The sequence below is a fragment of the Globicephala melas genome, chromosome 7 (genome assembly GCF_963455315.2).
Source record: "Globicephala melas chromosome 7, mGloMel1.2, whole genome shotgun sequence".
Classification (NCBI taxonomy): Eukaryota; Metazoa; Chordata; class Mammalia; order Artiodactyla; family Delphinidae; genus Globicephala; species Globicephala melas.
In genome coordinates this window covers 8,180,672-8,200,987 of record NC_083320.1, presented here as the reverse complement: position 1 = coordinate 8,200,987, position 20,316 = coordinate 8,180,672, and the positions used below count along the sequence as shown (strand labels likewise).

The 20,316-nt window shown below is 53.5% G+C and overlaps 2 protein-coding genes across 2 annotated transcripts in view; one reads left to right on the top strand and one right to left on the bottom strand.

Moving 5' to 3' along the window:
- Positions 1-1,904: 1,904 nt before the first annotated feature.
- On the bottom strand, positions 1,905-8,991 carry NMUR1 (neuromedin U receptor 1). Its single transcript, XM_060302636.2, has 2 exons — positions 8,370-8,991; positions 1,905-5,714 (listed from the first exon to the last, which is right to left on the bottom strand). The coding sequence occupies exons 1-2, from the start codon at positions 8,989-8,991 to the stop codon at positions 5,305-5,307; spliced, it is 1,032 nt and encodes a 343-aa protein (XP_060158619.2). The 3' UTR covers positions 1,905-5,304.
- A 6,887-nt stretch (positions 8,992-15,878) lies between these two features.
- Positions 15,879-20,316, top strand: part of TEX44 (testis expressed 44) — a 36,077-nt gene continuing 31,639 nt past the window's right edge. The window contains 1 exon segment of the mRNA XM_060302635.1: positions 15,879-16,002. Within this exon segment, the coding sequence (XP_060158618.1) occupies positions 15,879-16,002 (124 nt within the window).

Here is a 20,316-nt window from a genome sequence, read left to right as displayed (position 1 = left end):
TGCTAGATTTGCCTTACACCGCCGAGGTGTCTTGAACGCGCTCCTCCATCCGCAGTGATCTTGTAAACTGCCAGTTAGATCTGGAGCTTCCTGACATTCAGCTTCAGTTTTTTTTTTGCAAGACTTATGGTTGGTTTTGTGTACTTGTTACATCCTTCTAGGAGGCACTTAATGTCTGGTTAAGTCACCACTTCTAGTGATGGTAAACTTGATCTCACAGTTTGGGTATTGTCAGCTTCATCCGTCCATCGTAACCATGGATATTGTACCAGACGGTTCAAGGCAGTTCTCTCACAAAGCAAACGATTGAAAACAGTGTATTATTCATTAATGAGGGGAGGGTATATGTGTGGGAAATGACAGGGATCAAATTGCCAAAATGTTAATAGTGGTTAATTTAGGTGTTGGGAATAAAAGTAGTTTATTTGTATACTTCATTTTTTTGTTTTTTCAAATTTACTAAAATGGAAACACATCCTACCTATGCATGAAGGCCAGACAGACAGGAAGACTGGAGGGAAGGTTCCAAGTGCAAATTCCAGGAAGAGCAACCAGGGAAGTCCAGAGAATGAGAGCAAAGAACTTGGACCGCAGTCTGCTTTGCTATTGTTTTTGCCTGTCCAATGTCCATTCCTCCTCCTGACGGCCCCTGTTTCCTTTAGGGTCCCCCTCCCCTGGATTCAGTGTTGGTGGAACTGTCATTATAGCTGCTCCGCCCTTCCCTGGCCAAAGCTCAGAGGCCAGTCCAACCCCTTCTCCCAGAACTTTGAGCAGCATCGCCTCCTCCTGGAAACCTTCCCTCCACTGGGGCAGCTGCCTCTCTTCTGTGCCCCCAGACTTGCAGCTGTCAGAACACTTGTATGCCCCCGCTCCCAGCCTTGTACGGTCCCTGGCACGTGGTACTCAGTACATGTTAGCTGAATGAATGATACCCACACTGCTCAGAGCTGATGAAGCTACTTGAATATTAGATTAAAAGACCCCAGGTACTCTTGTAGATGTTCCAGAGAATGTGGCAGCAGCTTCCAGGCCCTCCAGCCTAGCTCTAGCCTGTGGCCACCTCTCCTGAGCCAGGGCACTCTTACCCAGCCAGGTACGGCCTTCCCTGGATCCCCACTGTCCCTCACCTGGGCCGTGGCCTCTATTCCTAAACAGCCCCCCAGTTGTCCTGCCCTGCCTTGTGCAGAAGCTTGAAAGAAGGTGAAGTTGGGGTGTTGCATTTAAAGAGGCCACACAAAGGGACATTTACCTCAGTAACTACCATCCTCAAACTAAACCTCGTCGACTTAGGAACCTGGACACTGTTTGGAAGGATGCAGCGCTCAGTGTTGGCCTCTGAGTCTCTTATTTGTGTGCAGGCAGGTTGCTCATCCTTTGTTTAGAAATGTCAGTACCTTTCAGTCCAGTCTGACTTTGGCCTAAGGCCAGTCTGACTTTTGAGTCAGGATTTGAACCCAGGCAGCCTGACTCGAGTCCCTGCTCACCACCTTTATACCCTACTGCTTTGTCAGAAGAAGCATACTAAAGTTCTTGTGCTGAAGAGGATTAGACTGTTAGAAAAATGTAAATGTGTTTCTAGGATCAAATTCCTTAAGTGTGTCCTCATCGTTCTTGCCTCTTAAAAAAAGTTTTAAAAACAGAGTGAGAGAGGAGAATGATTAAGTATTACAGACTGTAGTTTGGGGTTTCAAAACAATGATAATATCTGTTCATCTTAAAAATATGTAAAGACAACCACTAGTAGAACAAGCAGAATGTGTAACCTTCACAGCAGTGGTAGATGGATCTGTTAAGGTTCTGGGTTGCAAACAGCAGCAAACAACTCTGGCCAACTTAAGCAAAAAAGGAATTTATTGAAAGGCTCTTAGTAGCTCAGAACAACAAGAAGGCTGAAAAACCGGCAGAGAAAATGGGCAGAAGCCAAGGCGGGCTGGGCAGCAGGGGCCCCGGGAGCAGCCTGCATGGGATGCTGCTGTTAGCACTGCTGCCCTGGACATGTCTGCCCCTGTTGTCATGGGTCTTAGTATCACTCCCAGTGGAAGTCCCAGGTCAGACCATCCAGCTGCCTGAGTGCAAGTCCTGGGTCACACAGTGGTGTCAGTGATGCGGTGTCCAGAGCCCTTTCAGCTTCTGTGGTAGGAGCCTGGGCTTGGTCTCAAACCAAGAGTCACACACACAGGGATCCCCCTCAATGGGAAGGGAGTGCAAATACTAGGAAGCCCTCCAAAAAGGCAACTCCTCTCTACAGGGAAGACATGGAACAAAGAAGACTCGGTGGACCCACTAGAAGACAAGGATGGGGAAAAGGGAGACACCAAGAAGTGTACAAAATGAGATGGGCTCCCATGTGTCAGGATTGATTTGGAAACGCCATCTGACTATGTAAGAATAGATGTGAAGTGTTGCACACTTTATATTTCCTGAGCAGGTACTTCACAGAAGGAAGGGTGGGCAAATGCAGCTTTGTTTGTTGATGAGACTCATCTTGGTGAGTTCCCAAAGAAAATAAGCCTTTTTTCTGAGAAGGAAAGGGTGATCCCAGTATGTTCCCCTTGGCCCTCAGAAATACTGGCAGAGAGGGTTGTGTGTGATGGACCGTGGGATCTAGGACCCATCAGAAAGGAAGTGAAGATGAGAGGAAGCTGATGGATGGGGAGAAAGCAGAGTGGTCGAGAACTGGGAAGGTTAGATGAGGTTAAAGAATAAATGTATCATTTATAAAGCAGCAGAGCAGGAAGGAGGTGATCATGGCCAAAGAGCTCACACTCCCAGAGATGGAACGACGCCCAGAGGTTCTGGGAGGCAGGATGCTACTAAGGGGCCAAAAGGCCACGGTGGACGAGAGCCTCCAGAGCTGCAGGAGAGATCAGGAGCTGACACCAGGGCAGCGGCGGGCCATCCACGGGGACGTCAGCTTCGCCCAGGGTAATGGCAGGAGTGGAGTAGACGGGAAGTAGAGCGGGCCCAAACTCTCGAACGTGGGAGGAGGAGACATCTGTGTGACTGCAGCCAGAGCTCGGACGGGAGGTGACCCGAGTCCCAGACGAGCCAGGACTCCTGTCCCGGGAGTAGCGCTGAGCACTCAGGAGTGCTGCTGCCCCCTGACCAGTGCGGAAGAGCGAGCTGCAGGGGATGCTGCTTCCAGGACAGAGTGGGATCTTGCTGGCTGGCCTTTCCACCTCCATCCTTTCCTCTCCAGGGCTGAGCCCACTGCTGCTGCTTCCACTTTCCATGGTAACCAGTGACTCATGACAAGTGGGACCTATCCACTGACATGCCGTGGAGACACCTGAGAGACATCAAATTTACAGAGCCCAGGCCTTCTGATAACTCACATCCCCCGCTTCCCCAACCTGCCCGCTGCTTCTCTGCCCATAGTAGCCCCTTCATAAATACTGACCAGAGCCTCAGGAGCATGTCGTCTCTGTCACTTAAGAGAGGCCCTGGGGAGTCCAGTTTGTCTTTGGGGACAACAGCAGGCTCCAGCCTGAAGTCTGGCCTCAGCTGCTTCCCCCGACGACACCCCAAGGCCGCCTGGGAGCTCATTTCAGAGGTGCCATTGGGCACTCGTAGCTCTGCACAGCCCCTTTTCACAAGCTCCTTTCTCAGATCCCCCCATCCTGTCTTATATGTGGTGGTTACCCTGGAAAGTAAAGCTATGGGTGGCTTTTTAATTTTTTCTTTTCCTTTAGACTTAACCCTTTCTTTAAAAAAAACTGTAGTAAAATACATATAAAATTTAAATCTTAACCATTTAGGTGTACAATTCAATATTGTTCAAGCATATTCACATTGTTTTGCCACCAATCTCCAGAACTTTTTCATCTTAAAAAACTGAAACTCTGTACCCATTAAACAACTCTCTATTTCCCCCTCCCCCATCCCCTAGCAAGGGTGGGTTTTAATTATTTTAAATTGTTTTCATTTTTGCTCATTTGTACTTTCCAATTTTTCTAAAATGAGTATGTATTATTTTTACAACTGAATTTCAAAAACTCCAGGACACTTTTGTACAATCTTCTCCACTTTGCAGTCAGGGGACCTGGGGCCTGAGCTGTGGAGAGTCTGCAGGGAGAACCTGTAGCACCCTGGGTGTCCTGCAGCTCCCCGCAAAGGAGGCCAGGGCTCCTTCTGCTGCAGTCCCCTCTTAGGAGGAGGACAGGTCAGGGGCTGCAGCAGGACAAGTTCTGGCCATTAACTGGGTCCTGACTGAGCACCCAGTTACCCACAGGGACTCGGGATGGAGCTTCGTTTCAGGACTCACGTGTCTCTCTTCTCACCTCACTGAGTCCCAAGCAGTTCTCGCGGAGTCACTCGTTGCCCTTGGTTGGCCCATGTCTCTCGCCCCCAGAGATTCTCTGGCCAGTCAGGCCCAATTCTCTGCTCACCTCAGGCCCCCAAGCCAACCTGTGAGGAGGTGAAAACAGAGGCAGGCAGGGGCCTCTGCTCACACACAGTCCCTTGGCCGGTGCCAAGCCTCACTTGCTCTAGGACAAGCGAAGCATGTTCCCTGAGTGGCTCTCGAGGGGGTGGGGTGGGAGGCTTGTAGAGGTCAAGGAGGGAGTAAGGGTTGGGGGTTAGTGAGGATGTAAAGAGTAATTTCCGCCTTGCTAATCTGAGGGATCTGTTTCGTTACAAGCAGGGACTTAGGCACGCGCACAAAACCACAGCTAAAGTGCCAAAGCGCGGCACTCTAGAATGTCATGGCCCCTTTCATTTTGCAAGCAGGGCCCGAGGCTTGTAAGGCGAGGCAGTTCGCTTGATGCCGGGACCAGGTGACCGGTGGCTCAGCTGAGACCGGAGCCAGGTCTCCTGGATCCCTGACACACCTGCCGCCTAGTGGCTCCACCGGGTGGAGCTCCCAGAGCAAAACAAGCCGACTGGGGGCCAGGGAGGGGGTCGGGTCAGAATCCCAGGTGCAGGCCAAGAGCTAGAGAGGGACAGAATGGGCCAGATCTTGCAGAAGCTCTGCAAGAAATGGTAAGGAAAGGAAGGGCGCCACGGAAACACGTCAGAAACAGGCTGGGGAGACTCTATCTCCCCAGATAGAGTCTTGCGGTGCGCAGTTATCCGACCACGATGTTCCCCTTCCAGGGGAAGGACTGGAACTGGGGACCTGAGAGTCTGGAGGACAGACAGCAACCTTACAGTCCTTCTGATCCATGGGTGGGGCAGGATCACTGAGGTGCTGGTCAGGGTTTCTAGGCTGAAGTGGGGACGGGGCACGAAGGGGGACAGGCCACAAAGACATGCTGCAGAGGAGGCAGGTGTGGTCCCCAAAGCTGGGCGTGGCCCTCTGGCCCCTCAGGGTGAAGCTGCCTGAGGCTCCTCTCGGGAGGGGTCCGTCTCTTGCCACCCCTCTGGGCCATCATTCTCAGCCAGGGGCTGGGCCCTGCTGCAGGGGGAGCCCATGTCATACAGGGTGCTGCCCGTGGTCACCCTGCTGAGGCTGTGAGAGCTGCGGCGGGATCTGTGGCGGCGGCACCGGTTCCCCAGGCACAGGGCCTCCCGGAAGGTGTCCTGGAAGCGGCTGGACATGAGGCTGTAGAGCACAGGGTTGGCGGCCGAGCTAAAGTAGAAGAAGACGCCGGAGACGACGTGCACGTACTGGAAGGCCAGGTGCAGGCCCTCGGTCCAGTGGGACACGAGGCTCCACATGAGGCGGTCGATGTGGAACGGGGCCCAGCAGATCCCAAACACCACGACCAGGACAACTGTGGGCAGAAAGGGAGCCTGTTCTCTCCTCTCCCCTCTCACCAGCCACCCACACCCACTGTCCATCTGGAGGTTTCTGGAAGTTTGCCTGTCCTGGCCACACCCCTATAGGAGAGGCTGCTCTCGCCACTGTCACCGACTGGGCAGTGGGCGTGCGCCCTGGACCCGGTGTGGACACCCGGGCCAAAGTGGCCTGGTCCGATTCTCTCACCGTGGAACTGGACCTAAGTGACAGCTGTGTATGCTGAGCCCCAGCGTGACACAGTGCGGCTAAGGCCCACTCTGGGTGCCACTCAGGGGCCACGCCCGCTTATGCATAAGCAGAAAGGAACAGGAGGATGAGGCCCGTGGTCAGACAGCAGTAGCCAGGGAGCTACAGGGAGAGCGAGACAAACACCCCCCGCCACCACGCACTTGCCTGTCTTGGCCCTATAAGCCTTCCCAGCCCCAGCCCCCAGCTCTCCCGGGTGCCCCTGAATATCCTGCCCTGCATTACCTCCCCTTTCCTCGACAGCCCCACCCCAAGCCCCAGTAAAAGGCAGGCCAGGCCAGCCAATCCTTCACTCTTTCTCCAGAGCTTCCCTCCAGCCCTGGTTTTCACCCTACCCTCCCTGGGTCTTTGCTATCAGGTCTGTGTTGATTTTTGTTTCTTGTTTCTCATGTTTGCATCTCCAGCTCACAATCCTTCCCCTGCAGTGTCTTCCCCCTTACATTCCAGCGTGGTTTTCCTCTTAATCCCGGATTTCAATCAGAACATTGCTTACATCCCCAGCACACAGCCTGATGCACAGTAGGCCCTCAGAAAGACAAGACAGGAGCAGGAGGGAGAGAAGAAAGCCAGAGCCCCAGGCCAGCAAGCAAGGCAGCCTTAAGGAAACACCCCACTTTCCCAGCGCGAGAGCCATCTCAGATGAGCAGACTCAGCCCGGGTAGGCAGGGCAGTAGAAGGCAGCAGAGGCAGACCCGGGCAGGTGGTCTGCAGTGCAGGAGGCAAGCACAGAGCTCCAGGTCAGTCCCATCTTAGGGGGCTGTACAAGTGACCATAGGCTCTGGGACACTGTTCTGGTGGGGGGAGAGGAGTGAGTCTCTCTCTGGGAATGGGGCAGTTCCCAGTTAGCTGGCCATAATCCCATGGCTTTGACCAAGGTCTCACCAGCCCTGTCCTGCCCTGGCTCACCCCACCTACCTGAGTCAGGCTCTGTGGGACAGAGCAGGATGGGGAGGGAATCAATGACTGGCTTAGCATCAGTTTGCCTGGTTTCCCCAGGGCCACTGTTTTTGAAAAAGCACCAGGCCTAGGCCACAGTAAGCTCCAGAGCCTCAAGCCAGCTGGGCGTGCCCTGGTCGGCCCCAATCCACACTTCTGCCCTGATTCTCCTGTGTTCTGTGCACAGACCCTCACAAACATGCCTCCAACCACCTCTTTTAGATCATGATCCTTCCTCTGGTCCCCAGGGAACCACAGACATGGTGTGCAGGAAATTCACTACCTTGCCTTTCCAGCACCCTGTTCCCCTTCTTTTGGGAACTTTGCTCCCCCCGGATCCCCATGTGGGTCTGTGGGGGCTGCTTACCTCAGCATCCTGCCACTCTGGCCCGGTGGCAGGCCATGACCCAAGCCCACCAATCAGAATCCTTCCCTGGGATTTTCCATAGCCACTAAGGGAAGAGGACAGTTAGCTCCTCAGGAAAGGGGAACTCTGTGCCTGTGGTCCTGCCTCCCAGGCTACTTAGGGAAGGACAGAACCAAAACATATTTGGGAGCAAAGATGAGAGACCTGGAGGGTCCAGAGCCCATGAACAGCTCTGTTATCCTGGAGCCTAGCTGCACGCCTCTGCCCTGTCTGTGGTTGGTTCCATGAACAAGGGCTGGCTTCATGGGTGCCACCTGTGCGTTTGCACAGAGCCCTGACCTTTAAACCTTCAAGACGGCAGCTCTGGGATTTCCCTGGTGGCACAGTGGTTAAGAATCCGCCTGCCAATGCAGGGGACATGGGTTCAAGCCCTGGTCTGGGAAGATCCCACATGCCGTGGAGCACCTAAGCCCGTGCACCACAACTTCTGAGCCGCGCTCTAGAGCCCGAGAGCCACAGCTACTGAGCCCGTGTGCTGCAGCTTACTGAAGCCCACGTGCCTTGAGGCCATGTTCCGCAACAAGAGAAGCCACCGCAATGAGAAGCCCCCACACCACAACGAGGAGTGGCCCCCGCTCGCCGCAACCAGAGAAAGCCCGTGTGCAGCAATGAAGACCCAACGCAGCCAAAAATAAATATAATTAATTAATTGATTAATTAATTATTTTAAAAAAAGACAGCTGCTCTACTATTGCTGTCTTGACATTCTTAATGATTTTTTAACAGGGGACCCTGAATTTTCATTTTGCGTTGGGCCCCACAAATTATGTAGCTGATCCCGCCATGAACCATTAGCATTTACCTCCAGTGTCACTTTCTCAAGGGTAATCTAGAAGAGTATACACACATGCAGTGCATGCACGCACACACGGGGGGAGTGGGGGCGGGGGGGTTACTCCACACCTCACACTCAGCCTCCACCCTAAACCGAAACACTTGGCCCTTTCCCCCAGGCCCCTGGAAGCCCCAGCCCCATACCCAGTGCCTGGCTCCGCCCCTCTTCCCAGCAGCAACACTTACACAACATCTTGGTCACCTGTGTCCGACCCCTATCCTGCAGCAGCTGGAGCCTGCGGCCGTTGCTAGTCCTGGCCCTGCCCTTGGCCTCCTGCCTGCGGATCAGCAGCCGGTCACGCCGCAGCCGCAGCCCGATGAGCAGGTAGAGCACGCTGATGGTGGCCATGGGCAGGCAGAAGAAGAGCAGCGCGGTGACCTGCACGACCAGGTTGTAGAGGGCTCTCTGGTGGACCAAGGTGCACACGGCCGAGTCGGGCACCGTGCCCCGGCAGGGCACGTCCAGCTGCCGAATGCCGTGCAGGCTGGTGTTGGGCAGAGAGCAGAGCAGGGCGAGGCCCCAGATGGCCCCGAGCACGCGGCGCACGTGGGCATGAGTCACTACGGATCTGACGTGCAGTGGGTGCACCACGGCCACGTAGCGCCCTATGCTCAGGGCAGTGACGTTGAGCACCGAGGCCAGGCAGACAGTCTCGAAGAGCAGCGTGCGGAAGTAGCAGCCACCGGGGCCCAGCAGGAAAGGGTAGTTGCGCCACATCTCGTAGAGCTCCAGGGGCAGACCTAGAAGCAGCACCAGCAGGTCCGACACGGCCAGGCTGAAGAGGTAGTAGTTGGTGGGCGTGCGCATGGCCCTGTGGCGCAGGATGACCATGCAGGTCAGTGCGTTGCCCACGGTGCCCACCACGAAGATCAACAGGTACGTGACACAGATGGGCACGAACAGCTCCGTCTGCTGGGGCCCCAGGTACTTGAGTCTGAGCTCCTCATCAGTCAGGTTCAAGTCCTGGGGGTCAAAGGGCCCCAGGGCCCTGCTGCCATTGCAGGGCACCGGGGTCCTTGTACCCAGGGACCTGTCTCCAGGGAGGGTGGAGCAATTGAGGCAGAGAGGAGCCTGTGGAACAGAAGAGAGAGAGACACCCAGAAAAGTCACTCAGGGAATCTGGTTCTGTTGTTATTCGTCAAACCAAAGATGCCATCAACACCAAGAAGGCCGATATATCGTGTGCCGCTGAGAAGGAAAAACACCGCCATCCATTGTAAGATGCATCACAATTTCATCTTAAAAATGTACATCTTAGGAACTTCCCTGGCAGTCCAGCGGTTAAGACCGTGTGCTTCCACTGAAGGGGGCACAGGTTCAATCCCTGGTTGGGGAAATAAGATCTCGCATGCCGCGCGGTGTGGCCAAAAAAAACAAGAACAAGTATATCTTTAAAATGATAAAAAGTGGGACTTCAATTTTAAATTTCACGATCTACTGAAACCTTTGAACAGTGATGGAGACGCTCAAGCATGGGCTATGCCATCAGCAGTCACCCTTTGGGTCTCTCCCCTTTCAAGTCATGGACTTGGGAGAGACACTCAGTTTGGGCATCTGTAAAATGGGCACAATGCACAGTATCACATGGTCTTTAAGAGCAAGGTCTCTGGAAGCAGCTGCCTGGATTCAAATCCAGCCTCCCCAGTTTCCAACTGTGGGACTATTTGCATGGTGATCTCTCTGTGGCTGTTCCCATATTACAAGGATCCAGGAATTTAAGACATGAAAGGCCTGCCTGACACAGGGCCTGCCTGACGCACAGAAGGGCCTGATTACATCAACTCACTGTGAGGACTGAGTCATGGTGGGGATCAAGCAAGGCAGTGAAAAGGCCAAAAACTATGGTGCTGATCCAAAAGTTGGTCCTTGTTTCTGTTTTCTATCACCTGAACTGTTTGAAGTAGGAATATTTGACACCCTTGACACTGCCAGCTCTGGGGTTCCCTCTCCTTTCTCCAGCTCCCATCTCTTTGCCAGTCCACCAGATATAGTAGTTAAGGAACCAGGCCATGGAACTAAACAGACTGGCCTGGGGTCAAATGCTAGCTCTGCTATCCTCTTCTGTGACATGCCCTCACTGTGCCTCAGTCTCCTCACCTGTAAAATGGGTAAGTAGAGCCTACCTCATAGTTTCTGGGAAGATTAAATGAAAGAATAAAGTTCTCAGGAGTGTGCCTGACACATTTCAGGTGCTCAGCTTCGGTGCATAGTGACATGATCCTTATTTCCCACCTGGCAAGGGAAGGACAGTCTAAGGGACATGGGGCAGGGGTTGAACGGGATTCCACTGGGCATGTGTCTTGGTGCGAAAGATCAGGAGCTGCCCTTCTGAGCCTATTCCCCAAGCCCGCCACCACCACCTCCCCTCCCTTCGGAGCAACTGCGGATTTTCAGGCTCGGCTCCTGGATCCTCTCCCTCGATTCTTTTTTCGGCTCCATTTCCTGTCCTCAGATGGGGGGTTGGGGCTCCCGTGGCCCATGTACCTGCGCACCTACCACTCGACTTTCTTTTTCAGGTCCGTCTCTCTCCTAGATCCCAAGTATTCTTAATCCTGAGTATCTTTCTCCTCACCGAAGCCTCCACCCAGAAGCCTCCCCCAGCCTCCCTGCCTCTCTTACCCCTAATCCCCGCACTTTGGAATCGGGGGGCATCTTCATCCACTCAAACGTTCCGCCCGCGCCCGCCGCACCCGCACTCCCTACGCCGGCTGTTGCGGGAGCCGGGCGGGGACAGAGGAGATGAGCTGGGAATGCGCAGGCGCCAACCCAGGTTCGAGAGAGGTTCCCTTACTCCCTTACTCCCCCGAGAAAGGTCGCTGCACCGGAGCCCCCAGCCCCGCGGCGTGCGTGGCCGACAAAAAGACAGAAATACCCTAGAAGGCTGCGAGTCCCCCGGGAAGGGGGGCGTCCCGACGCGCCCTCCGATCCCTATAGCCCTGGGGAGACCCTGCCTGCGCGCTCTTCCAGCCGCGCCCGTGCCCACGCCGGCATCCCGTTCACCTACCATGCAGTCTGCGCCCCGCGAGATCCAGGGGCCGAGAGCCCACCCGCCGAGCGTGGGGCAGGCGTCCGCGGATCGATCGACGGACAGACGCGGCGCCAGAGCGAGCCGACGGGCAGACTGAGGGCGGCCAGTGCACTAGCAGCCCGCCGGGTCGCCCCGCCTGTCAGAGGTCGGGGACGCTCTGGCCAGGACCGCCAACAGGGGGCAGTGGTGCCCCTGCAGCCCACCCGGCCGCTGAACCCAGACACGCCCGTCTGGGGCCCCCCGCAGCCACCCAAACCGTAGCGACTGTGTTTCCAAGTGTCTGATGGGGCGCTTCCAGGAACACCCTTACCTCATAGAGCCCTCACAACAACCCATTTTACAGATGAGAAAACTGAGCCTCAGAGAGATGAAGTTCGAATGATCTGGGTCTCACACCATGTCCCTGCGCTCCAGCGTGCTGACTCTTAGCTTAATCCCTTATTACGGTGTCCCTCCAGATCCCACCTCCTCCTGCCCCACGTTTCAAATGCACCTCCAAGGAGGTCCCACCAGCCCCTCCAAGTCAACAAGCCCCTAAAGGTCTCACCCCGCCTCCTAGGCTTCACATGGGATTCCTCCCCGTCTATCTCAGTCCCAGGATCGCAGTCTCCACGCCCTCTCCCTTAACGCTCTCTCCCTTCGGGTCCTCCAGCCCCTGGGTCCAGTACTCAGCACCCCACAGGACTGCTGCCGGAACCTCCATTCTTCCTTTGGTCTGGGCTCCCACAGCCCAGTCATCTTCCTGAAACCCCAACCATGGCATTCCTCTTCTTTCTTTTTTTTTTTTCCCCCTGTACGCGGGCCTCTCACTGTTGTGGCCTCTCCCGCTGCGGAGCACAGGCTCCGGACGCGCAGGCTCAGCGGCCATGGCTCACGGGCCCAGCCGCTCCGGGGCATGTGGGATCTTCCCGGACCGGGGCATGAACCCATGTCCCCTGCATCGGCAGGCAGACTCTCAACCACTGCACCACCAGGGAAGCCGCGGCATTCCTCTTCTTGAAAACCTTCTGTAGGGCCCCCCACTCCCTTCTGAAAAAGAACACCAAAATCTAGTCTGGTTTCGTACCTCCCCACCCCACTTGCCTTCCTGGTCCCCTGTCACTATGTTCTCCCAGCCCAAATACCCCAAATACCTCTCAGCCATTCAAATGTTCCCCCTGCTCCTCTCTCCCTACCGCAGGGGGTCCACAGGAGGGAGGAGACTGTAGAGAGGGAAGAGGCCTCCTCCTCTCCCCCAAACTGTGCACTTGTTCAACCCAGCAGGGGGCACCTTCCCTGCTTGGCCCGCCTCCTCCAACCAGCTCCTTAGCTGAAGTTATTTCATCAGGAACTTGCTAGGGAGCTTAGAAGCGTGGATCTCACAGGCTGAAATGCTGGCTCCTGGGCCTCTTCCCAAGGTTTGATTTACTTAGTCTGGGCGAGATCCAGAAATCCTCGTTTTTGATACACACACCCTCCAGAGAGCCCCAGGCCCCAGAATCTCGCTGTGAGAAGCACCAGGAAGGGTTAAGTATAAAGCCCCAGGCCCCAGGAAGGCTGCTGTGAGCTGTGTAGAGGGAAGAGACTCAGCCCCTCTGTGCCTTGTAGGACGTGTAACCATCCTTACCACTACTGTGTGCTCGCTGTGAGACGCGGACTGCAAAGATTCAGCCCAGGGCTGGCACAGGGCCAGCACTCAAGAACGTAGGGTGGGATTTGCGTGGGATTATTTCTATTTAATGTTAACTGGAGGCAAAACCTTCTTCCCTCAGACTCTCGCTGCCCCACCCCCTCCTCATGAGTCACTGTCCGGGTCTTGGAGACCGGGAGTTAGATCCTGTCCCCCTCGCTGCCTTCCCAGGAGCTCCACATGTAAACACAGCCCCAGGCACAGAGAGGTTGCAGGCAGCACAGGGACACACAGTGCCCATGTCCCTGGGGGAAAGGATTCTGGGGTGTCCCTGAGACTTAACTACTCAGCCTCAGATGCGTGAGCCTGGCTGGATGGAAACTTCAAGATCAGGGCCGCCATCACATCAGTTGAGCAGTGAGGGGAAGACAGCCCACCATGGGGTCACAGACCGCACTTGGCACGTCATGAGCCTTGTCGACCCCTACCCCCCTCAATGGAACACACCCACGCACACCACTGTGACCACTTCGTACAGACTCTGAGGGCCCGAAACCCACTGTGGACCCTTTGGAGGCGCTCAGAGCCCAGGAAAGGATGGGGAAGGACCTTAGCTCTGTCTTCCAGAGGGAGAATGGCTCCCGCCTGTTGGGAATTCCTACAGCTGGCTGCATCTTCACAGCATCAGCAGCCGTCAAACACCATGTCATGCTAAAAGGGTAGCCCCCCAAAAGGAGAGGCCCAGTGGCCATCATGACTGTGGCACTGACCAGAGGACCCTGGGTGTCCCAGCCTCCGGGCTGGAGCTTGAGAGCACCACGGCAGCATGTCCCATCAGAACCCCATGACATCTACTGCCTCCCTCTCCATCCTGAGGTGGCTTCCCCAGGGCCGTGTCCGGCCGGGGACTCCCACAAGGCTGAGGCCTGGCCTAGATGGGTGCCAGGTTTTCTGGGTGTATACCTCAGTCTCCTGAGCTTAGCCGGTGGACATCTACCCAGACTTGGGTGCTAGGGGCCCAACTCCACACGACAGCAAATCTGCCAAGCGTGTGCCACTGGGACCTCCGGGAGCCGGTGGGCACACCTCCCAGGTCCTGGAGCGTGTACAGGGCTCACTGGGCCTGAGGCACGTGATGAGTCCCATAGCCATCCCCACCCTGCTGACTCCTGGGAGGTCCAGAAACCCCACCCCGCCTGCTTTACTGCCCTCGGGGATGAGACAAGGAGGATGAGGTGAGCTTGGGGACACTGGGGCGCTGGATGGGACGGAGGGGCAGTTCTGCAGCCTGGGCAAGGGGGACAGCCCGGGACCCACCAGTAATCGGGCTCAGCAAACACGGAGAGCTGGGAACAGCAAACATCCGAGCAGGAGAGTCGCTGTGCTCACCTGGGCACTTTCCCAGGTCAGAGCCCTTTCCACCTGGCTCTGCTCGGCTGGCTCGGAGCCAGGCCATGGCCAGGAGAGAGGAGGAAAGGTCTGGGTCCCACAAGGTGGTGGGGGGCTGGGATGCACCTCAGTAAGCCGTGCAGCTTGTGTGGTCATCAGTACTGCCGAGCCCCCATTCCTGGTTCCGCTCACAGAAACTGGCCTACTCCCAAGAAGAGAGACAGTAAAGGAAGGCAGGGGACAATGGGGCCTGGATGAGAATCGCCGCTCTGCCAGAGACTGTGCACGCCAGACCCCAGCTTCCTGGTCTGTAAACCAGCAAGAACAGCACCTGTCTGTCAGGGTGCTGTGAGGATTCAGCGGGATAACATGGGTTAAAACACTTCGGTCTGACACACTCAAGAAATGGTGGTCATAACTCTGCTCAGCATTCTCTGGGAGACACCAGAAAACTGCCAGGAGTCAGGGCTGGTATGGGAGCCGGAAGACAGAGGAGCGTCACTCAGCAGGTTGTGGGGGAAGGCCCCCAGCAAGCTGGGGCTGGAGAGCTGGCCCCAGTGGGAGGGAAGGAGCACACAAAGCTGTGGGGGGCATGGGCAGGCCAGGCCCTGCAGCTGGACCTCGGAGACCTCCGCCTGTCCTGCCCATGAAGAGGCCCACTTGGGGCCGTCCGGCCCCTCCTGCCGAAGGGCCGTGAGCTGCTTCCGAGCGACCCCAGTCTCTCAGCGTTTGACATTGGCACAATTTCACACTTCCAGAAAAGTGGAAAGAATACAACCAAGAATTCCTATACACCCTTGACACTAATTCACCAAGTGTTAAAATTTTACATTTCTTAAATCCTTTTCTGTGTGTATGGATATGCGTGTATGCAATTCTTCTGGACTCTGTGAGAGTCAGTTGCAAACATAATGCCCCTTTACCGCTTAATACTTCAGTTCTGGTTTAGTTTCAAAGTGTTCCATGAATATTATTAATTCTACCTTCCCATAGGCGGTGGCATACCAAGGGGTGAGGGTAGAAGGAACAGTCAGCCTGGCAAGAATAATATCTTTCCACTCAGCACTTTGTGATTATAGAGAGCAGACCACTTCCAGCTGGTCTGATTACCACTTTACCTCTCTTCCCAAGTATTGCCGTTCCCAAGGCAGACTGCTTTCAAGCCAATAGATACAAAAGCAATATTCAAAGTGCTAGCAAAAAGAGGCTCAGGATTACAAAGGAAATAACATTAAATTGGAGAAAATAAATTAAAGAACCTAAAAGCAGTGAAAAAGTGACAACTGTTTGTGCGTGAGTCTTTCTAGGGTTATCGCAAGGTAAGTGAAAAGTGCTGGCTGTATCCACCAGCAATCGTTAGACGTGGCGAAGGGCACAAAACACAGGGACACGGAGAGTGTGTTGGGGGTTAGGCATCAGTGTGGGTACAGTTGACCCAAAGTTAAAGAAGGCCAGGAGTCTGTGCGCTTGAAGGCGGCGTGCCAGGAATGCTGCTGCTGAAATTCTTGTCGCAGGTGATGGTGGGCTCCTGTGCCAGATGAGGATCTTGGTTTGCAAATATCAAAACTGGCTCTGGCTAATTTAGGCAGGGTTTCCTGAAGACCATTAGGTAGCTGAAGACCCCTTGCAGGTGAAAGGGCTGGTGGTGCGGCCCTGTGTCCCCTGGACATGAGCCCCAGTCCAGGACCATGTCCCTACTTCTTTGAGACACTTGATGGACCCCTGCCCCGGGGTGACGCCCCGGATGCTGTGAAGTTGGATCCTACCCCAGCACTCTCACTGTTTGGGACAGGTGAGCCTTCAAGCCTTCTGGAGTGGAGGAAGGCAGATGCCCCGCCCAGAGGGGCATCCACAGCCCCTGGCAGACGTGCTGTTGCCAAGCAACCAAAACAAAGCACACAAGTCTCTGCCACCCAGGGGTCCAAGGCCTCTTCAAATGCACCAGCATCAGAGAGAGGGGCTGGCGCTCACATGGGCACAGGGGAGCCTGGCATTAGGGGTGGGGTGGCTTGTCCCAACAGGCTCACAAGTGTCAACAAAACCTTTTTGGAAAACTACACCCAGGAGAACACGTGTCTGCAAAGAAAATAAGAGATTCCAGTTATGCAAAGTTGGAAGGACCAGTTCACACTCCTATTTGAGGGGGCCACATCCAGGAACTGAAAGTTGAAATCCTTTTTGGTCCATTTGGACCAAAAACATGGCGGACTTGTAAACAGCCTGTCCTCAAGTAGACAATGTCAGTTCTCCTCCCAGCTGCCTTGAGACGGATATTATCACCCAGCAGCCCTCAGCTCTGAAGTTGCCAGGGGTTCTCTCTGGGGAGTGGATTAGGGTAAGAGGAGGAGAGATAATTCTTTTTGTTTTCCGTTAAACAGATTTTTTTCAACAGTCAACATTTGTTTTTCTTATAATAATTATATATGTAGATATATATATATTTTTTTATTTTAAAATGCAGTTCCTTGCTTAATCCTGGTAGCTTGTCTCGGGCCAAGCCCTTCATTGGGGTCAGGCCTAGCCTGGTCAGAAGCCTTCCAAGGACAGGTGGGGAAGACTTGGACACAGAGATGCACTGCAGCTGGTCACATGCCCTGGTGTCCCCAAGGCCCCCTCCGTATCGCTGCTACTTTGTCATCCCCAACTGTCACGCTCTCCACTGTGTCACCCCTACCACGCACCCAGGATCCCAGGCCCTGTGCGAGGAGCCAGGAGCCACAACACCAGCCTGCTCTGCTCCCTCCTCCTCGCCCCCAGGTACAGGGCCTTCTGCCCTATGGTCCCCCACTCCTGGTCCTCGTGCAGCGGTCGGGATGGAAGGGCAACCTCTGCCCAGGCCCAGTATGGGCACTTCCTGGCCACCAGGGGCAAACAGGGGCTTCTGGCCAGGAGCCTGGACCCAGATCCCATCCCCTGTGTGGCCCCTGTGTCGGCGGGGGATGCATCACGCCTAACAGCGTGGGCCTGTGGGCACTTACAGGCTTTAGTATTGCTTCCGTGGGGAGGGCGCCATCCTCTCTATTTCTCCCCACTTCTCACTCCCCGTGCAAAGCCCTGACCTTGACCAGCCACATCCCTCATTGAATGACCTAAAAGGACAGCACAAGCCTGGCTGAAACCCCTGCTGCCCCGACTGCCTGTGTGAGCTGCAGGGCCTCATTAACCATCTTTCCCCAGCTGCTGTGAGGATGAAATAATTCTTACAGACTCCGGGGTACATGTGGCATTTTTAATGACAAAATACATTCCAGAAAAATTTTGCAAGAATAGTACAAAGGACTTCCCTGGTGGCACGGTGGTTGAGAGTCCGCCTGCCAATGCAGGAGACACGGGTTCGTGCCTCAGTCCGGGAAGATCCCACATGCCGCAGAGAGGCTGGGCCTGTGAGCCATGGCCTCTGAGCCTGCGCGTCCGGAGCCTGTGCTCCGCAACGGGAGAGGCCACAACAGTGAGAGGCCCGCGTACCGCAAAAAAAAAAAAAAGAATAGTACAAAAAGGGAATTCCCTGGCTGTCCAGTGGTTAGGGCTCCACGCTTTCACTGCTGAGGTCGCGGGTTCGATCCCTGGTCGGGGAACTAGGATGCTGCAAGCTGCACGGTGCAGCTGGGGAAAAAAAAAAAAAAAAAGTACAAAAGACTTCTTGTCCTCAACCTTTTGAAAGTAAGTTGTTGGCCTGAAGCTCAGTCTCCCTAAATACTTCAGTACATGTTTCCTGCAAACGGGGAGCCCCTCCTGCATCACCGCAACACAGCCATCAACCTCAGGAACTGCACTGAGGCATTACTGCCGGCTAATCCACAAACCCTTTCAAGTTCTGCCAGTTGTCCCAGTCTGGAACAGTTCCTCAATCATCCCTTGACTTCGTGACCTCGACATTTTTTAAGATTACAAGCCAGTTATTTAGTAGGATTTCTCTCAATTAGGGCTTGCTGATGTCTCCTTACGATACATTCAAGTTATACATTTTGGGCGGGAATATCATAGAAAGGGAGATCTGCCCTTTTCATCGCATCCTATGAGGTAGCACCCAGCTTTGATTGGCCCTGTTACTGAAAATGGTAATTTTATTCCCTTGATTAGGGTGGTACCTGCCGGGGTTCTCCTCTAGAAAGCTACTACGTTTCCTTTTGGGATTAGTTTGTATTTTATGGAAGATACTTTGAGATTGTGTAAATATCCCATTTCTCATCAGACTCTTACCCACTAATTTTAGCATTCATTTATGATTCTTAGATGAATTAATTATTGGTTGCCAAATGGTAATTCTAATTCTATCATTCCTTCATTGATTAGTTGGTACTGTACTCTAAGATAAAAAATTTTCCTCTCACTATATCCTTGTGGACTCAGGATTTCTTATTGTATTCAATGAATAATAATCCATTATCATTATTTATCATGTTTAAATTGTCCCAGATTTGGCCAGTGGGAACCGCTTCAAGTTGCCTGCTATATCCTTTTCACATGTCTTCATCATAAATATTTCTGTGTCTTCTGGCACAGTCAGATATTCCAGGCTCATCATGTATTTCCCTGCACCAGTCTGGAATCAGCCATTTTCCAAGGAGCTCTGGTTCTTTTTAGCAGAGACTGGAGTTTAGAAACCAAGATCTGGGTGCCATGTGTGCTCATTACTACTAGGGTGTTGCTGCCCCCAGGCCCTCTCAGGAAGCCCAACTAGGGAATACATGTATAAACATAAATATACATGTAGGTAAACATAACACACATATATGCACACATCAATATTTATTTGTATGTCTAGCCATAAACATTGAAAAACATGAACGGACATCAGTACCCCTAATTCCAATCCAACACCACAGCATTCATCCTTTACTATCCCTCCCTGACAGTGAGAAATGTGCCTTCTGTTATTTTCAGCATATTTACTTACTAGGTGGACCCCCCTCAGTATGTAACCAATCGTGCCAACCCCTCCTCACCCACTCAAGTCTAGCTCTGAGCCGTCCCTGCCCCCTCCCCTCCTCTAGCTGAGAAGCATGCAGGACACCCTCCTCACTGCACTCAGCTTCCAAGATAGAGGGAAACAGGCTCCCTCACCATGGATGAGTATTACAACATTTCTGGAGGGCAAATTGGCAATAGCCACCAAAGTATTGAGATTTATCCCTTTGGCCCTGCAACTTTACCTCCAAAAATTTATGGGAAAGAATAGTAGCTAAAATACAGAGATAAGTGTAAGAGGGTATGAGTTATAACTTTGTCTGTAATAATGAAAAATTGGAGACAACTTAAATTTTCTTTATCTTAGCTCCTGAAAGAAGAGTACCCTGCATGCCTCCCAGAGTCATCTGCCTGTAGGACCAGACAGCTGGTTTCTAATTGACTTCCTCCAGAGCTCTTAGCTCCCCCTGTACTCCCTGACTGTGTTTGTACAAGAGTCCAGAGGGCTCCTGTGTGCCAGAGAAGGTCTTGGAGTAGAAAGAGGAAGATGCAAAGCATGTGCCTGAGCAGGGACCCTCCCTCCCCAGCTGAGGCTGAAATCAGAGTCAGGCCAAGGGGAGGAGACAGGGGACCCCAAAGACATCTGCTATCTCTGTCAATAGGGAATGGGCACAATAAATGGTGGAACACGCATATTAATTGGCACTGTACATGCATGTGAAAGATGGAGGCTGATCTACACATGTTGCCCTAGAAAGGCACCCAGACAAGATATGTTGCCAAGAGGATCCTGTAAGAAACATAGCAGCAGGAAGGGTTGGATCCCAGGCGTGTATATTACTAGGTTGTTGTTTTTTTTAAAAAAAACTAGGGTAGGTTTTTATGCTCAGGAAATTGTTGAAGAACATACAACAATCAGGGAACAGTGATTGTTTCTAGGGAGTGGGATTATAAGGGACTTCTACTTCCTAAATAATATATTTTTGTGTTGTTTGTATTTTCAGCAATGTGTATTGCTTGTATAATCATAAAACAAACAAAAATCAAATAAATAGTTAAAGAAGTCTGTGGAATCTGCTGAAACAGCTGTTGACCAAGTAAGGGAGGAACAGATAAGAACGCACAGGCAGGGGAGGGGAGGGATGTTAGCATGAAGGCAAGTGTTGGGTGGTGGTGGGCCTTTCGGCAAGGAAGGAGG